The sequence below is a fragment of the Chelon labrosus genome (assembly GCF_963514085.1).
Source record: "Chelon labrosus genome assembly, chromosome: 11".
Lineage (NCBI taxonomy): Eukaryota > Metazoa > Chordata > Actinopteri > Mugiliformes > Mugilidae > Chelon > Chelon labrosus.
In genome coordinates, this window is record NC_140344.1 from 21,944,061 (window position 1) to 21,963,742 (window position 19,682).

The 19,682-nt window shown below is 44.6% G+C and overlaps 1 protein-coding gene across 1 annotated transcript in view; it reads left to right on the top strand.

Annotated features, from left to right (window-relative positions):
- The window catches only part of LOC311495990 (neural-cadherin-like), a gene marked incomplete at its 5' end in the record, with an annotated part of 94,679 nt that overhangs the window by 50,308 nt on the left and 24,689 nt on the right, over positions 1–19,682 (top strand). Inside the window, 13 exons of the mRNA XM_084555699.1 lie at positions 3,278–3,445; positions 4,682–4,931; positions 5,311–5,438; positions 5,770–5,956; positions 8,244–8,387; positions 9,728–10,011; positions 10,537–12,145; positions 12,951–13,044; positions 13,867–14,051; positions 15,075–15,304; positions 15,796–16,073; positions 18,100–18,314; positions 19,422–19,549. Of these exons, the coding sequence (XP_084411825.1) occupies positions 3,278–3,445; positions 4,682–4,931; positions 5,311–5,438; positions 5,770–5,956; positions 8,244–8,387; positions 9,728–10,011; positions 10,537–12,145; positions 12,951–13,044; positions 13,867–14,051; positions 15,075–15,304; positions 15,796–16,073; positions 18,100–18,314; positions 19,422–19,549 (3,900 nt within the window). The remainder of the gene's footprint in view (positions 1–3,277; positions 3,446–4,681; positions 4,932–5,310; positions 5,439–5,769; positions 5,957–8,243; positions 8,388–9,727; positions 10,012–10,536; positions 12,146–12,950; positions 13,045–13,866; positions 14,052–15,074; positions 15,305–15,795; positions 16,074–18,099; positions 18,315–19,421; positions 19,550–19,682) is intronic.

Consider the following 19,682-nt stretch of genomic DNA (forward strand, 5'->3'; position numbering starts at 1 on the left):
TAGACATGTGGCACCCACCTAGACCAGACCAGCCATCCCCAGCAGGATGCAGCCTGACACAGGCACACACACAAAAAAGTCAAAAAAACCCGAAGAACAGCACAAGGTGTTGACCTGGCCTCCAAATTCACTAGATCCCAAATGAATCTGTGGAATGATCCACAGATGCCCATCCCCTCAACCCATAGGACCCAAACAACATTCTGTTGCCAGACACTACAGGAAACCCTCAGAAGGTCCATGTCCATTCTCTGATGAGTCACAACTGTTTTGGAGGCACAAAGGAGACCTGCACAATATTAGGAAGGTGGTCATAATGTTATGCCTGATTGGCGTATATATAAATTTATATATATATTTTGCAGTAGCTGTCAAAAAAGACAGTTGCCAATGGATGGTACATGCTTTTAAGAAACGTATTATCACACACAACAACTCTTTTATATATGTTAAATATTCAGATGTCTTTGATGAATTAGATGCAAGACTTTTGTCATCATCATTTATCATTTGAGACTTTGATAAGGAGACTGACAGCATGCCGCGACGTGAGTCATGTCTTTTTTGAGGCTATTAACTCATACACTCTTGACATCGGCAGATTATGCATGCACAGTCAGCCTCGGTGCTAACAGCTTCTCAGAAACCAGAACTAAGCTTAAATGCTTCGGAGAACTGTGATAATTTCCCCTAAGATAAAACAAAAAACTCTTTTTACGGACGTTTTAGTTTAAAATGAAAAAGTATGGCTATAGGTAGCTTCCCTTCGCTGGTTGATATGGTTCTTAAAGTGATTTACTATGTAAGTGTCAGAGCTGTAACACAGTTGTTTACATTTTTCATAGGTATGCTGTAGACTCTCTGCACTCCCTCTTCCTGTTGTCCTCCTTCATTTATTCAAAAAGGAGGAGTTGTTCTTGGGCTGGAAACTTACTATAGCACTACAGGCCTGTTTATTATTTAGCATACTTTTCAGCGCACTGTTGTTTTAAAGTTTCTGGCAATTTTGCCGCCGACTTCATGCAAAATTGAAACCGTGAAGCCCAAAACCTCACAGAACAAAGCTGCTGCATATTTCAGGACGGCCTCAGAAGCCATTTGAATCATCCCGCGATCCTTGCGCTCCAACTAAGATTGTAAAAGCGCTTCAGTAAATGTTAAATGCCTCACATGGTCTGAAACATTGTTCTATTTTGATTTCCTTGTCGCAGCTTCCGAACTGCTGTGAACAAGTATTAAGGCCAAATTTTCACACGACACTCAAGCAGTCGAGTGTTCGACACGGTTCCCGGTGCACACGCGTCATTCAGTGGAACATGAAGGAGATGGGCCACTGAATAGCGGCACGCATCAAAACGGCACAGCTAGAAGTGACCTCATGTAGAGCTCCGCGGAAAAATTCATCTCAAAAGGTGGCTTTGACTGAATCCTAAATATTTTTCGAATATGCTCTGTTTGAGATTTGACATTATTGCTGCAAATTTAATTTTGAGGAATTGCTTGGATGTCGGCACAAAGTCAGTCAGACATTCATTTATTAGGTTCCACGTTTGATATCACAGATTTCAATCTTTGTTCTCCGGTTTCAAGCTCTGGGGGAAAAAAAAGAGTCGTACTTGTTCACAAATACTAATTGGATTGTCCCAGGAACGGGAAAATGTAATTTTGAATTTGAGAAAGATTCCTTTTTTTATCTGGCTACTGCAGCACAATAAAGGAGTTGCTAGGCTGTTGCACTGAAAGAATAATTCAGATGATGGGTGAAATGTTACAGCTTAACAAGTGGATTCATATTTGGGCAATTTTTCATTAACAAAGTGGCGTAACTACGACTTAGAGGTTGGAATTAAATGAAACGAGATTGTGTTGGCAAAAGCAGTTAATTTTAAATGTCCTTTTTTTTCTTAACTGCTATGTGAGTGTAATGTGGATGTTAAATTTTGTCTAATTTCAGTAAACACTTGAAGAATCTTGAAGAAATGTGCGGCTTTCTCATGCATCTGCGTCTACTTTGATGAAATATGCTCCCTGAGTCAAATTTACTCCCTTATTTCCAAGCAATTCAATTATAGTGCAATAAATGAAAGCAGAGGAGATTTTCTGAAATCTGAATTATAGCTTAATACATTTCTTTGCATGGCTCGAACGGCTTTTGTTGTTGTTGTTAGCATAATTAAGCGATTTCCTCAGGGAGGCTAATGCGACAAGTTTTTGTCCGGCAATCAGTTGATCGTAAGTAGATCACTGTTTGCATCTGCTGCACACCTATTCACATTAAAAAAGGTCTATTTAAGCTCCTCAAATGTAATCTTATTTTTGCTGTTACTGACCAGTGAAAGCACAAGCAGCCATATGTTGCTCGTATTAAAATACACCAATCAGGCATAACATTATGACCACCTTCCTAATATTGTGCAGGTCTCCCTTGTGCCTCCAAAACAGTTGTGACTCATCAGAGTATGGACATTCTCAGCCTTCTGAGGGTGTCCTGTGGTGTCTGGCAACACAATGTTGTTAGTGGGGGCCTTTGGGTCCTATGGGTTGAGGGGAGGGGCCTCTGTGGATCATCTCACAGATACTTGATCAGTTTGGGATCTAGTGAATTTGGAGGCCAGGTCAACGCCTTGAGTTTTTGTGTGCTGCATCCTGCTGGGGATGGATGCTGCCATCAAGGAGTGTCATTGCTATGGGGTGGGGGTGCCTGGTCTGGTCTAGGTGGGTACTACATGTCTAAGTAACAGCCACACGAATGAATGCCAAGTCCAAAGTTTCCCAGCAGAACATTTTATTGTCGAAAGATGGTCAATGTTATTCACTTCTCCTGTCAGTGATCATAATGTTATGCCTGATCGGTATATATCAGGATGATTTGTGGACTATTGATTATTAATTCCACATAATGTATCTGATTATACTGTATTTTACACTTCCAGCACATGTACTACACGTATGTTTTAATTAACATCAGGGCTGGGTATCATGAATCTTGGTGCACTAGTTTTAAGTTTTTATGTTTCTACATAACCTTTTGTTAAATTGCAGACTTCTAATATCTAATATGAAAAATGTAAATTTAATTGCTTCCAAATATAGTCCCATTAAAGCTACACCATCATTATTTCGTCATTAAATAATACGTCAAAGAGCAATTCTCACTTTTGAGAGACGGTTAATGACAAATGCTGAATTTCTTGACACTTAACGTTCTGTCGGCTGATTGATCTGATAATCATTTCATCTGCTCGCATGATAACTTCCCTGTTCCCGTTGACCACAGAGGACCTATATTACACGGGACATCGTAGCAGCCGATGGCGGGAATCGAAGCACCTCTGTGGAGCTGGCGGTCACCATCACCAACGTGAAGAACCAGCCTCCACAGTGGGAGAAAGACAGCTACAGCGTTGTCATCCCCGAGAACACAGCCAGGGACACACCCATAGTGGTACGTTCGCTTGTAGCTTTAATTGCCTGCACAGTGTTTGTATTAGGATCCATGTCGTTATGCTCACTCTGTCTGTTTCTTACCATTTTGGGTTGCTGTCCCTCCAATTTAATCTTTATTTGCTTGCTCTTCTGAGTTAGTGCACGGCATGGGCATTATTTCAACACAGCTTCCTCTTTGTGCTCAAAATGCACATTTAAAAGTCCGTCAGCACGCTGAAAAATCGGTAAACTTACCTAGTTTGACGCTGTAGGAGAACGCTGACACCGAGTTGCACGTGCTGAGCAAGTTCCTCAGCTTCAGGCTAATTAAATCCGTCTAAAATGTCTCCTTTGATGTGAAAAACATATAGCCGTCAATCTGGAGAGCGCAAAAAATCCTTCTTTTCTTTCAAGGTCTTCGCAAAGGAATTCGCTTCAAGATAAGAGGGCTCAGACAACAAGCTTTTATCCTGCTGTATTCCTTACTCAAGGGACCAGGCGTTGCAATAAATCTGATCAGAGTTTGATATAACCAGCGTCTGTTTCAGACAATAAACCCCAAATGTGGTCTAAACTGGTTTAAAAGTAGCCTGCCAATCAAGGGAAATCAAAGAAAGGAGAAGTTTGGCGTTTTGGGAAAAAAAACTTTATTTGCTTTCTTGACTCGGAGAAGAAGGCCGATACCTCTCCACGTGTTATTTAATGAATCCGGGGCCTGCAGCCAGTTAGCTTAGCTCAGCAAAAAGACTGTAAAACACCTAACCTGGCTCTGTCCAAAGTTAAAATATGTGCCTATCAGTCCTAAAGTGCACTAATTTAGCATATTGGATTTCTTTTGTTTTGCCGGAGTAACTGTTTTAACTGTTCTCCAGTCTGTTCCCAGTCTTTATACTTAGCTAGGCTAATTGACTGCCAGCTCTACCGTAGCTCACACAGGCATAAGAGAGGAATCGTTTAACTCTCGTCAAGGAAGCTTGCCAAAAGAGGAGTAAAATGCCTTTATTTTGTCTTCTTGGCTGGGCTCTCTGCCTTCATAAAGTCACAATGCAATTACACGGCAACCGGTGAGGTATTTAATGGAAAGGCATAAGAGTGATTTTCTCTGCATAAAATCTAATAGTGTCTAAAATCATGTGGGTTTTGTCAATCAGCGACAAGGACTTAAACTGAAATGCACAGTTTCTATTTGTCTGCAAATGATTCTTTTATGCCTCATAGTTAAGAAAAATCCAGATTGAACTTTTTGTCCTGTCAGACTATCAAGGCGACATCTCAGCTGGGCGACCCGAGGGTGACCTATAACCTCGAGGACGGCATGGTGCCCGAAACCAACATGCCGGTTCGTTTCTACCTCTCCCCCAACCGGGAAGATGGCACGGCGTCCATTCTGGTGTCCGAGCCGCTGGACTACGAGACCACGCCCTATTTCTCTCTGAGGGTCCGGGCCCAGAACGTGGCCGCGGTGCCTCTTGCAGCTTTCACAAGAGTTTATGTTAACATCACGGGTAAACATTTCCAACTTTCTCGCTTTGACTGTCTTTGTTTTTTTGACATGACTTTGAAAACTGCAAGAATATGTCATTCTCTTTATCTTCAAGTGTATGTTCACTTTTGAGTCGTGTCTTTTTCACGTTTTTATTTATCATAGCATATAATTAATTGCAGAGAGATTAATTTAGAATATCACATCAATAATGTAAATAATTTTTGACACATTTCCCTTGCGAAATGAATCGTAAGAGCAGCTAATTATCTTTGAGCTGTCAGATATAATGGTGAGTTCACGTAAAGGTGGAGAAGTTGGCAGCTGCGGTTAATAGCGGAAACCAACTCTTAGATTAACACGTTGCTAGTTTTGCTGCTAATTTTGTCTTCTCTCCTAAGATGTAAATGACAACGTGCCATTTTTCACATCCTCCATCTACGAGGCCTCGGTAACAGAAGGAGCTCACATAGGGACCTCAGTTCTCCATGTGTCTGCCCACGACAAAGACCTGGGTCTTAACGGAGAGGTACATATTGATCTGTTTGCTGTTTCTGTGTTGAATTATCTGTGTTATGATGAAGGAACATTCTGTGAAATCACAATCCTACCAAGAGCAGAGGCTTTCCTTCCACAAAATATAGTCGAGGCGGTTCAGGGAACTGTGCCACCAGCACACCAGTGACAATATTATTGGGGCAGAGAATATTGATTCGGTGTAATGAGAGGATAGACTCGGGGAATGTGGTAGCGACCTCCTGACATTTTCCGCTAAGGAAGCCTTTAATTTCTGCTGTTTCTGCAGGTTATTGCTCGAAAATATACCGGGGCTTAATTTTCAAACTCCCTGTGCTCCGCAGATCACTTACTCTCTGCTGAACGACAGCAGCGGCGACCACCACCTTTTTCGTATTGACCCGAAACTTGGCGTGATCTACACAGAAGCTGTGTTCGACCGCGAGGCCCGCAGCTCCTACTTGCTGGAAGTCCAGTCAGAAGACGGCCAAGAGTCGGCACGACCTGGCAAGAACAGACAGCCCAACTCAGGTCAGAGATTATGTGGACAGATGGACGGATGGATGAAAGAATTCTCATGTATTTATACACCGATCCGCCAGAACATTATGACCACTGACAGGAGAAGTAAATAACACTGACCATCTTGTGACAATACAATGTTCTGCTGGGAATGCTTTGGACCTGGCATTCGTGTGGATGTTACTTAGACATGTAGCACCCACCTAGACCAGACCAGGCACCCCCACCTCAAGTATCTGTATGGTTTTACTGGAACAAGCCTTATCCACAGAGGCCCCTCCCCTCAACCCATAGGACTCAAAGACCCTCACTCACAACATCCTGTTGCCAGACACCACAGGACACCCTCAGAAGGCCCATGTCCATTCTCTGATGAGTCCCAACTGTTTTGCAGGCACAAGGGAGACCTACACAATATTAGGAAGGTGGTCATAATGTTATGCCTGATCTGTGTATTTTGTTTAATTAAAGGAATAGTTCATATTTCAGAATCTGAAGTAACTTGCCTGGAACTCTCTTTGTATTCACAGCTAAATACTCATTCTAGACCTAAGCTAGGTCTAGACTGGTCTTTAAGGAATACATTGACATTTTTAATTTATAACACAAGCAGACGGACACATTATCTTAACACGAACAAACGAAAAGCAACTAGCTCGATAAACCAATCACCTGAAGCCCTAAAATTCACATTTTAATTAAGCTAAACATCACTGCATCTGGCAAAAACTTAGCCAAGTATGTAACTCCTCTATAAAACCAAAGAGGATCACTTTTACATTCTGGTTATTGAAATAGACAGATATATAATGTGTTGATTATGAGTTTCAAAGGTGCTCATAGGTGGATTTCCTTAACTTCCGGGCTTTTCTGCTAAACTAAGCTAACAGTACGCTGGCAGTCATTTTATATTTAACCTAACGGTCTGATGGGTTCATCTTCTCATCTATCTCTGAGCAAGTAAATAAACGTACGTACTATTGAACTATGAAAACTATATTTTTACACACATTGAAGTTTTTCAGTTTTGTTTTATTCTAAGAAGATTTATAGGTTTTGCAGTCTTAACTTTGAAGTGACCTCTGCCCCGGGTGCAATGTTCCATTCGTAAAAAGCCTCATTGTTCTTTCCCTATAAGCCTACAGGGCAATACAAAAACTCTATAACTCTGCTTCCTCTGTGCGCTGTGTTTTAAGCAGACCGCATTGGCATTACATTCATTTACACCTTGGGATCGACTTTGAAAAGTGAATCTTAATTTGATTTATTCCACTTCCACGAACCAGACAGCTTCACACTCTTCCATGTTAAAATAGCTCAGAGATTTCTTGGTCGTCTCTCTTTTTTTTTTTTATGTTACCAAGCCGTTTTTTAATTTCCACTCTTCAATATTTAATAAGTATGGCCCGTGTTTGTTTACCATCTTCTCCGTGTGACATTTTGGCGGTCGTAAAATCTCACTCCGTATCTAGAGTGACGTGATTTGAGGTTTGTATTCAGGAGTGGGTCTTTTGCCTGCGTTTGTGAAGGCGGTATTAGGGTTACAGGGTGACGGGTTAGAGCAGCAAAGACCTCTCTCCGGGGCTGCCAGGGCTGCTTAGCATTTTCAATGAGCCTTAGCCGTGTCTACGTATCTACCTCATCCAGAAGGGCTCATCTCCGCCGCAAACATTACCTGTCTCTCTGTCCCCCCTGGGATGCACAGAGAGGACGAGGAGCAGGAGGAGGAGGAGGAGGCAAACGTAAAAACAAGCCAAGAAAAGAAACCTACATTCCCCCATCATCATCTCTTACCGCAGCGGCTCCAAATTAACATGTCACCCATGTGCTCCGTGAGCAGATAATTTACTCCTTCTAACTAAAGAAATAAACAGCGTAATGAGGAGGGCACAGATAAGACACAAACACTTGTCATCTTATAAATATTTAACCTTCCCAGTAGAGAGGTTCTTTATCTAGTCCCTGCAAAAAAAAAAAAGTTGCTTGTTAAAGAGACTGACGCCTAGTGCTGTTATTCTTTCTGTTGAATACTGTTACTCCCGCTAAAACAATAAACTGTCGACAAAATGTATAATTTGTGTAACTTGCAGCAGATCTTTGTGAATAATATTGCCTCCAATTTCTGTGTCAATGAGGCACAATGTGCTGGTTTAAGTGCCTCTTCTCCACTAAACAGTGACAATGAATTGTAGAATCAATAAACAGACGGAATGAGAGTAACACACACGCGCGGCGTTTGTCGAGTGTGCTTGCGCGCCGTGTCCTTTAATCTTCCGCCATTCTGTCGTCCTTGCAGACACGGCGTATGTGAGGGTTTTCATCAGCGACGTCAACGACAACAAGCCGGTCTTTGCTCAGCGGCTGTATGAAGTCGGCGTCGACGAGAATGCAGATGTGGGCCTGGCTGTTGTCACCGTTAGTGCTAATGACGAAGATGAAGGTAATGCTTGATGAGGCGGCGGGCTCTACTGATGCCGGTTGCTAGAAATAAAGGTTAAGGAAGTTAGCCAACCAGAACCAATATAAAGTTTTCGTTAGACGCTTTGAAACTCTACAGACATTTCCAGATTACGCTTTTCTTTATCTTTCAGCAGACTTTTCTTTCTGTTAATGGAAAAAAAGAGAAAGAAAAAAAAAGTCTTTTGGCAGTCCATCATTCAGCTTTTCACTGAGTTGTTTGCCAAGTAGGCACCTTTTTGCAGCACGGCATGCGTTTGTAGCAGCATGCATAAAGTGACCCTGTGGGCAGTCTTTTCCAATCTGGCCTGAGCTCTGCAGAAAAAAACCACGCTGCTGAAATCAAGCAGTGTGCTAGATTTAGCAGTCATTTGAGTGCTTCGTAATGCACTGTAGCACATATGTTCCAAAAAGAGTGACATGCTCCCACACAGTAGGTGGGCGGGATTTAAGCAATAAAGCAGTTGCTCATCCTCCGTACACAGCAGCAGCCTAAGATCCCTTTATCAGGCATGTTTAGGTCCGTTAATCAAGTATTTATGGAGAGCGGGGGTTGCAGCTTAGACTAGGGCTGCAGCACTAATGATGAATAGCTCTGGAATAAAACCAACCCCCTACATTAAAGTTACAATGCTATTGCACTTGCGCCTAAGAGGCTATCCTCAATCTGTCTTGTTTAAAAACTCCACCCTGGGTTTGGCTGCTGTAAGCCTGCTACAACCCGGTGGTAGACATGGAGCACTTTGTCAGCTGGGGCTGTGTTAATAGTGCAGATTAGTGAATTTACATGGGATTGCAGCTACTTTAACCCAACAGGATGATTGAAAGCAAAGACGGTACATTCTGGGAGATTATCTCATCTATTCCGATGTTAAACCACTAGGTTTCGGGGTCTCCATGGAGACACAATAGACAAGTTCAGATATTGACTTCCGCTTTTCTAAACTACATCCCCCACCCTATCCAGAGCCTCACAATCGCTCCCCAGAGGGTCCTATCACAGTGGTTTATGCTGCTTTTCACTCTCGTGCTCCCTTTTATTTTTTTTCTGCACTCTTTTTTTTTAATTAGTATCTGATTAAAGCAAGGAGACGAGGTACAACGTTTCCTTTAATTAAGTAATCAAAACAAGAAAGGGCTACATGAAAACCTACTAACGCTCAGGTCTTTGAGGAAATGAGGTGTAACACCCATGTGGTTTTAACCTTCTGTTGTTTCAGGGACATGTAACAGTGTCAGAGTTAAGGCAGGAACAACAATGTGAGCGGTAACATGTCGTAAATTCAGTTCCCAAATCGTGCACATTGTACTTTCCTGCCACAGGGGCCAATGCCAAACTGCGCTACCAGATAACATCTGGCAACAAAGGCGGTGCTTTTGACATCGAGCCAGAGGTGGGGACAATCTTCATCGCACAGCCGCTGGACTACGAGCAGCAAAAGAGGTACAAGCTGCTGGTGCTCGCCTCCGACGGGAAGTGGGAGGACTACGCCGCGGTGGTTGTCACCGTGGTTAATAAGAACGACGAGGCACCTGTGTTTTCCATGAATGAGTACTATGGATCTGTCACCGAGGAGCTTGATGGATCACCTGAGTTTGTGCTACAGGTGAGAGACTGAGACTCCACTGAGCTTTCCTCTGTGTAATTTTCAGTAATTACTGTTATCCACATACTGTAACCGCAATTATCTTTAGAGTGTTCTCTCAGATTTGTTCTCAGTATAATTGTATCAGACGGTTAAGTCGTACTTAATATAGTAATTTCTCAGTGTGAAACTTTATTTCAGTTTGTGTACCTTTAATTTTTAAGCCTAACTTGAATCAATTATAGAAGTTTGATTAAACTAAGCTACAGAGACAGTGGTGATTGATGTTGTGTGGAAAAAAATATTAGCAGTAAAGCTGTAACACTCAGTCTGAGGCCAGATTCAAGAAACACACCTGATCAGAACTCATTACTTTAACTTAGGTGGTCAGGATAAAAGTGCACACACTTAAACGGGCTGTCCAAATTTCCAAACGCAAGGTAGACCTGTCCTGACGGGCTGAAAAGAGATAAGAGGGAGCGGTAATTTGGGTTTGCCTGCTTGAATATAGATCCATTTCTTAAGAAGTTGTCTTCATCTGTGCAGGTGACGGCTACTGACCCGGACAAAGATGCGGACCAGGGCGCCATACGGTATTCTATTCACGGCCAGGGGGCAGAGTCACACTTCATGATCAACGACATCACGGGGGAGATGTATGCCCAGCGCACCATGGACCGGGAAGAGCGTGCTGTCTGGCGCTTCGTTGTCATGGCAACAGACGAAGAGGGCGAGGGACTTACCGGCTTCACGGATGTTATTGTCAACGTGTGGGACATCAACGACAATGCGCCCGCCTTCTCGTGCGCGCCGGATAACTGTCACAGCAGCGTGGCGGAGAACTCCCCGCCTGGGACGTACGTCGTGGAAATGACGGCCGTGGACCTCGATGACGCGGCTGTGGGTCAGAACGCGATCCTCACCTACAGGATTACCGAGAATGCGCTCAACGCGAACGGTGCAGAACTTTTCAGTATTGATTCCAGCACCGGCACCATATCTGTGGCGGCGGAGGGCCTGGACCGAGAGCTTGCCGACAGCCACCACCTGGTGGTGGAGGCCCGGGATGGTGGAGGGATGACGGGCACAGCTACCGCCACTGTAGTGGTGACGGACATCAACGACCACGTGCCGAAGTTTCGAGAGGACTGGTGTGGCGCACGTGTGCCCGAGAGCGCGAAAGAGGACGCTCCCATCCTGGAGCTGAGTGCCGTGGACCCTGACGCCGGCACGTATGGGCACCTGGCCTTCAGCGTGGTCGCGGGAGACTCTGAGCAACGATTCTACATGGTTAGTCACAGGCTGGAGCAGATGGGCACGCTGAGACTGAAGAAGAAGCTGGACTTTGAGCAGCCGGGGGAGCAGAAGTTTAACCTTACCATCAAGGTGGAAGACTCTGACTTTTCCAGCCTCATCCACTGTCTGGTTCTTGTGGAGGATGAGAATGATAATGCCCCTGTGTTCACACCGAGCTCCCACCTGCTCTCCCCTTTGCCTGAGGACACAACTGTCGGAACCAGTATCATTCAGGTTGTGGCCACTGACTCCGACTCCGGTCTGAATGGGGACATTTTGTACAGCATCCTCCCCCAGTCAGATCCGTATGGACATTTTGCAGTCAGCCGTGCCGGCTTGGTTACAGTCGCCAGGCCGCTTGATAGGGAGACGGTGGCAAGTTATGAACTGGTAGTCATGGCGACAGACCGTGGTGCCCCAGCATTGACTGGCAGTGTCACGGTCCACTTGCCGTTGCAAGACATGAATGATAACGGGCCAGAGCTGGAGGCGGCCTATACCCCGGTGCTGTGGGAGAACAGTCCGGCCCCCCAAGTGGTCTGGCTCAACAGGAGTTCAACTCTGCTTCAGGTTGTGGACAGAGACTCCCCAGAGCACGGGCCTCCTTTCTTTCTCTCTCTGCCCTCGGCATACTCCACTGACTTCCACCTGCAGGACCACGGGAACGGCTCCGCCACGCTCACCACGCTGCGGAGGTTTGACAGGGAAAGGCAGAGCGAGCTCCACTTGCCCGTGATAATGATCGACAGCGGCGTTCCCCCGATGACGGCCACAAACACACTCACCATCACCATTGGCGACCATAATGATAACGCCCATCAGGCGGGGGAGAAAGACGTCTATGTGCACGGCCGCAAGGGTGAGTTGCTCACTTCCGCTCATCCAATTCTCTTTGAGTTAGATTATTTTTTTTTTATTCTACATCACCTGCAGAGGTTTGCACTGCAGGCGGAGCTTGAATGAAAAGGGGAAACTGAGGCTACAGCTGAAGGGAAAACTTTTCACTGCCATACCTGCTAGGTGTAGTCTGGAATTCATAATTGCTCTCCTCCTTTTGCATTTGAAAAGTGTTTTGTTATGGTAATATCGTTGTCAACTCCTTTCTCAAGCCCTCGGCACATTGTTCCCTTGCCAACACTGTGCCTAAAGCCGATCGGAACATCAAATCATTAGAAGGATCGTGATTCTTCTGCGTTTGTTGCGTTTTTTTACCCTCCAGGTGAGTTGGTTAGGTATGTTGGCTTGTTAGCGTTTTGATCGCACACTCGGCTCCGTGGCAGTTTTGGTAATTGTGGAAAAACGGGAACGCCATGACTCATCCGAGCTGCCATTGTTTACCCTGCTGCAGTACTCTGGCACTGCAGGTCGATAATAACATAATCCATACTGAGATAGCCTCGCTTCCTTAAGCTCCACGCTCTCTGAAGTGGAGCACTGAGAGCCTATTCATTCCAGCAGTGGGACTCCACAGTTATGAGCATAATAAGTAGAACAGAACACAAGAATGCAAGATAAGGAGAAGAGGGGGACGAAAAAGATAAGTGTTGGCATCAGCAGATTCTGTCCAGACAGATTCAGTGAGTGTGTGTGCATGTGTGCATCTCTGTGTGTGTATGTGTGCTTCTCTGCGTGTGCGCGTGTGTGTGTGCGTTTACCTTGAACAGGAAGGATGGCGAATGCAGCACTCGGGAAGGTGTATGCCCCAGATCCAGATGACTGGGACAACAAAACGTACACTCTGGAGACAAGCGCAGCCAAGTAAGAGTTCACTGTTAAACGCATATAATTTTTTATTTTTTTCTTTAAACATGCTGATCTACAAATGTGCAGCCACAGTACAAGTGCTCAAGCAAAACTGTATTAGAAGAACTGCCAACACTGTCGAAATTTGACAAAGGAAGGGGATGTGGACTCGGCGACGAGTCTGTATTTCCCTAACAAGGCCTCTGAAACGCGCCCAACCGATATTCCTCCTAATCTATCACCCAGATCCCTGGCTTTTAATACAAGCTACACTTTCCAGCATCACTTTAATCACTGTCATCACCAATGAGCCATTCTGGAAAAATGCAACCAGAATCGAACTCACTAAGGGGAAGAAAAAAAACAAACAAACATGATACGCATTTAAAAACGAAATAGTCTGAACGATCACAGTCTTGCTACAGTCAGGAACCTTGTGCATCTGCTCAGTATTCAGACTCTCAAGATCAGATTAGAAATACCGACTGCATATTTGTTTTATTCATATAACAAATTCTGACAGTTACCATGACAACTATCAAGCCCGTTTAGGAGCTTTTGATGCATCCATCCCTCCTCTCTTTTTCTTTCTTAGCACTTTTTGTTTTTCTGATTCTTTGTTTTTATTTTTTTTTCCAAAATGAATTCTTACTCACTTCCTTCGGAGTTACCCCAGCTATCACCGACCCATTCTCTACTTGTCTGCCTGCCAACTGTTGAGTATATTTCCTCAGAACGAGAGCTCTGAAACAAAGGAAGGCACTTGTCCTTTTCTTCCCTCATCTCCCGCTGAAGCAGCCCTCTCCTACTTAACGGCTCCTTTTTTTTTTTTTGCAGATACTTCGCTCTGAACCAGAGCTCGGGAGTGCTGACTCTGCGACAGAACACCCCGGCGGGCAGCTACTGGCTGAGGGTCGGGGTGTCCGACGGCGTGTGGCCCGACGTGATCTCGGGAGTCAGGGTTCACGTCAGGGAGCTGGAGGAGAAGGCCATCCAGTCGTCCGCCTCGCTTCGTTTGACCGGTAACGTTCGGAGGAAACACCGACTCGCCCGATCGCACGTCAACACTTTGTTCGTTTTAGATTCCCTGCGCCTCAGCAGGTGGAAGCTTGTTGCGATTGGTTTCACCTGTTATGTCGCTACGTGACCCCAGAACAAGTCAGAGGAGAAAAAAAAAACAGAATATAATAGCTTTTTAATTGGATTCCCCCAACGCAGTCATCCTCCACAGAACAGAAGACGTTCTCTTTGTTGTCACTGTTAAATTCTTGTTTGAATCTGATGTCGAAAGGGACAGCATCTGCCACAGGCATGAATAAATTGGTACTTTTCATTGAATGATTATCAGGTTGTCAATCCAGTTAACGCTGAAATAATAGGCTGTCAAGAGTAAATTTTATCCCTGCATTATTTAACATTTCTAAGCATTGTAAAGCAACTGTTCGTACAGCTTGTTGATAATAGTTTCCTTCCTTCCTTCTTCTTCTTCTTCTTCTTCTTCTTCTTCCTCAACACTCTGACGTTTATGTTACCGTTCATTTTTCTGGCAGTCTCTCGGAGCAAATCTGAGTTGTAAAGGTCAATTTGGAAGTGTCAGGTAAAGTCCTTGACATTTAAAAAGCCATTCTGTGAATGGAGTCAAAGGCTATTACAGATGCCTCTGACTCTGAGTCGTTATCATTTTTTGGGGGGAGATTAAAGATGACTGCTCGCAGTCTCCAGATATCACTGGAAGGTGGCCCCCGCGAATATGATTGATTTCGCTGTCATTAAAATATTTTGTGCCGAGGCAGCTTGTCACAACTCTAACTTTATGTCCGGGAAGAAATAAACGATTTCTACTTGACTGCGCCGCGACTCATTCACCTTATAGATGAGTCAGAGAGGAAATGGATCAATAGTGGGAGATGTTAGGCTACCTCTTGTGCTAATGGAATCAGGAACTTGGTAGACTTTGATCAACTCTGCAGTTGTCATTGACGAGTCAGTACTTCTTATTTCACGAACCCCCACCCCTCCCTCCCCCTTCTCTTTGTCTCCTGAAGGCATTACAGCGAGAGATTTTATCGACTCTCACGTCGAGGGGAAGAGTCGGCTGGAGGCTCTCTGGGACTTCCTGTCTGAAACCCTGTCCGTCAGGCCGGGTAGTATCAACATTTTCAGCGTAGCAGACAGAGAGGAGAAAACAGTGGACATCCATTTCTATGTGCTAACTGATAATGGGTACCTTCGCCCAGAGAAACTGCACGGTGTCCTCGCCGCCCATAAACGGAAGGTATATATACAGTCATGTCGGACAGATAGAAATCGGGGCTCATATATCAAGTGACACCCTTGGGAGCGTGAGGGGGAAGCGATAACGGGGCTTTTTATCTGCCCTTTTATTTTCCACACCATTTTTGTGTCTGTTTACTGCCCACCGCTGTCATGTTTCTTTTTCTGTCCCATTCATTAGTTTTCTGTATCTCCCCTCTTTTTTGTTACTGGCTTTCTTTCATCTGTGCATTTATTGCATCCTCTCTTATGCCTTACCATATACATTATATTGCTACTTTAACAACAGCCAGTTATAGATTATTAAAGCATTTATATTAAAGCCATTCCTTTCTTCATATTGCATGTGAAGCTATTTTATCCCCTCAAATGTGTATCGCTGCGTCCTCACCAGCCGCGCTGCAGACACAAATCTCAGTCATCTTCTGCGACAATTATCGTAATTTCCATTTTTTTTCCCTCCTCCCGTCATCTGCTCCCTTCTTCCTGCAGCTGCAGTCGCTCCTACGTGCAAATGTCAGCCAGGTGCGGGTGGATGAGTGTGTGCGCACCAACTGCAAGGCGTCCGGCGGCTGCTCCACGCAGTTAAGCATCAGCGACTCGCCCACATTGATAGACTCAGGTGCTTTATCCCTGGTCTCAGTGAAGGTGACGCCCTCGGCTGTGTGTGGCTGCGCCGCCAGAGAAATGACCCACCAGCCCTGCTCTTCCTACACCACTAACCCCTGCCTTAATGGGGGAACCTGCGTCGACACCCAGAGTGGATACAGGTGAGAGGTGTGCGGTTGTTCAAAAGGACTTGAGCTGGAATAGGCTGTTAAAAGATAGAAGGAAGAAATAAGAGTTTCCTGATGTTCTCTCTCTAGGTCTGCTGGACTTACTGTAAGAGTGACACCTTGGAAAATGAACCCAGAATTACTAACAGTCCCCCTTGTGATAAAAAAAAACCCTCGCCAACTTGAACTGACAGTCTCTAGCTGCACTTTTGTGCTGTTATCCGAATATTGAGACTGCACTCTGTTGGCCATGGGCAAAATTTATGGTGTAATTCACTCTTAAAAACTAATCACTGAGATTTCAGGATGAGGTTTCTCATTTTAAAGCCTCATACTGAAAGTTTAACATGTCTGTCTGGTGTGCTGTGTTTTGCAACGCTAAATAATGAGCACAGACTCTATATCTAGGTTATAGCCCGGTTTTATTGAATACTAAATATTGATCAGCTTCTGTACTCAATGTAAAGGCCTTCACCTTCAAGTGTATACGTCTCTGTGGGTGTATATCGCAGAAGAAACAGCATGCATTCCATTTCATGCACGCACTAATGCCCAGATTAAATAAATATAGGGCAAGGGGATTAGTTTTACTCTGCCCCCTCTATGCTCACAACTTCTCAAAATCTCATTTAATGCCATTTACACGAGCATGGAAGTTTGTCAGGCATAGTTGCATGTACATGCTGCATGTTCAGAACACACTTTTTTTTTTTCCTTTTATCTTTTAAATGTCCTCTGCTGCACTCCAGCAGCACACTGCTGAGAGAAGCTCTTGCTGTATTAAAAAAAAAAAAGAGAAAAGGATATCTCCCTGTATGTGCTATATGTGCTTTCATGTGAATGCAGCTTCGCCATAAAGAATCCAATTTTTAGCTTCTATCTTCTGTCGAGGGAGCTTAACAGGAAACCACGGACAACCCCTGATCAGATATTGTCAGTCAAAAGTGAGAAAAACATGCCACGCACTTCCTTGATTCGGACCGGCACCGCTCTCCTGGGTCACATGAAAGAAACGGCGAAGGAGTGAGGTGCTGTTCTTGGCGTGAGGCTGCGCTCGGCCCGAGCCGTCCCTTTTTATTATTTTTTTTTTTTTGCTGCTCGCGGATCAGTATTCCTGACATGTGTTGCCCCTCTGCAGAATAAACAGCGATGGGAGAAACAGCCCCTAACAGCCTCGGCACACACAGCCTCCCTCAGACACCGCATGAAAATAGATGGCTTTGACATTATCAGCAAAGCCAGCTTGTCTCACACGCCTGCAGTGGAGAGGACAGGATGAGATCAACCGGTCCCCTCAATCCTCGCCATCGCGGTGATTGAACGGGCCGTTTTTCATCGCTGTATCTCTTTCTTTATGGCATTGTTGTGTGATTATTAATATTTACAATCGCAGTCGTAAACGCGGGCAGATTCAAGAGAGTCGTTTCCAGCTTATGCAGGAGCAGTGATCCTTAACACTCAAGCTTTAATCAAACTAGATAAGTACAAGAAGAGGCAATTGCGCAGATATCAGCTAGACTGTGTAATACCTTGAGAACTAGAGGGGGATGGGCACAGGTGAGAAAAAGTCCAGGAAATCTGTGGTTGTACGCAACATAGAAAAGTGACTGAAATAGAATTAATTATCTCCTAACAAAGGAAACGTGATGTGCCGAGCAGGAGCAGTCTCCGGAGGGTTCGGCTCAGACAGCTGCGATAGATAAAGAATAGGCCGGGCTAATGCTGTGTTCGTAGCTAATTGATTTAATGTAGAACTGAATATTCAGGGTCTTCGCGGCTAATGCACAACTGTGCAGCCGCCGACTGTCTACTGACAGCCGGTAAAAAGCCAAACCCCTGCCCTAGTGTGTGTGAATCAACAAGGCTGTCACGTACGAAAGACAGGAGTCACCGCGCGCGGAACCAGAGATTGGACAGTGTGAAGATTTCTCAGGGCTCAAAACTGAATGACGCTGATTGCTTCCTTCCCCCTCTTGCTTTGTTTTGATTTTCCTCTCTTTTTTTTTCTCCCCGGCCACAGGTGCCACTGCCCCCCACAGCTTGAGGGGCCAAACTGTCAGCAGACGAGACTTAGTTTCCTTGGCAACGGCTATGCCTGGTTTCCCCCCATAAGGCCATGCTTTGATAGCCATCTTTCACTGGAGTTTATGACGGAGGAGGATGACGGGCTGCTACTGTATGCGGGCCCGCTGGCTACGCTTCTACCTGGGGACAGCGAGGACTACATGGCGATAGGTAAAGAGAGAGTCTGGATAATTAGATGTGTGCCGAGGGTCCCTCTGTGCCATGACTGTACTAAAACCTGGGACTTAATTTTCTATGTTTAATTACTAGGTGGTGGCTTATCAGATATATGAGGCACATATTGTTGGTTAGTGTACAGCTGACGGATACAGGAGTTATACAGGAAACCCACTATTTAACGTGTATGTAATACTTTGTCGTGTGCCAGCTTACCCGCTCAGCATCAGAGCAGCAGTTGGTCTTTTGAGGAGACTTTGTGGCTCGTGGGCATTCAGTGTCTCATTCAAGGACACATCAGCAGGGTTTACTCTTGCTGACACAAAGGCTCAAGCCTAAATCCTCCAGCCGAAGGACAGTTGTAAATATTTTATCAAACGGAATCGGTAATTGCTTAAAGGGGAGACTCTAAGTGTAGACGCTCGTATTTACAACACATTTATGAATGCCACAAGAATGACTTTGTAGCGCAAACATATGTGCAACGACTTTATTTTGTATGTCACGCCAAGAGCACACTTGTGTAGTTTCTTATCTGCCACCGCTGCAGTTTGTCCATGCAGATAATTTTTACGTTCAGACATCTGCTTCTCAGATTTCTGCCTCCGCCCCAATATGATACAGGTGAAATCAATTTCATCTGTGGGACTTGCGCTATTTAAAAAAATAAGATCCCTCAGCAATACCTCATTACGGAGAAACGGTGTCATAATTATTGTATAATCCACGGAGCTTGGAATCAACCCCTTAATTGGTTTTTATTTCCTATTTGACAACCGTGTCTAACTGTTTTCCATGACATTGGTGCTGTTCAGATTCCCTGCTATAATCTAGCTGTGTTATGTTGTATTATCGTCTCCCTTTATTTCTTTTTTTTTTTGTTTATCCTGTATTTGTTTTGAGGTGAAACGCTGTCATAAATCCCCCGGGCTCTTTTCTAGTGTCTGCACAATCTGGTTATTTGCACCTTTTCTTTTCTTTTTTTTTACAATGCATTTCATCTGTTTTTTTGCTGAGTTTTTACTTTTCCCTTTTTCCCCTTCAGGTCTAATAATGATATTTATAGTAATTCGTATTAATGTCGACTATTATTTTCTTTAGAGCTGATTGCCGGGACACCTAGCTTGAAAATTAACCACGGTTCCGGGACCCTTGTCCTCCAGTTGACAAATAATATCGGGTTGGCTGACAGACGCTGGCATCGCCTTGATGTGAGGAGCAACAGTAAAGTAAGACAAGTGCATTGATGCCAGTGCCCCTTCATGTCACTCTACGTCAGATTAAAATATGCGCCGCGATTATTAGCGAGTGTATCCACACACACATGCGGCGGCGATGACCTCTCTCTTCACTCTCCCCCCC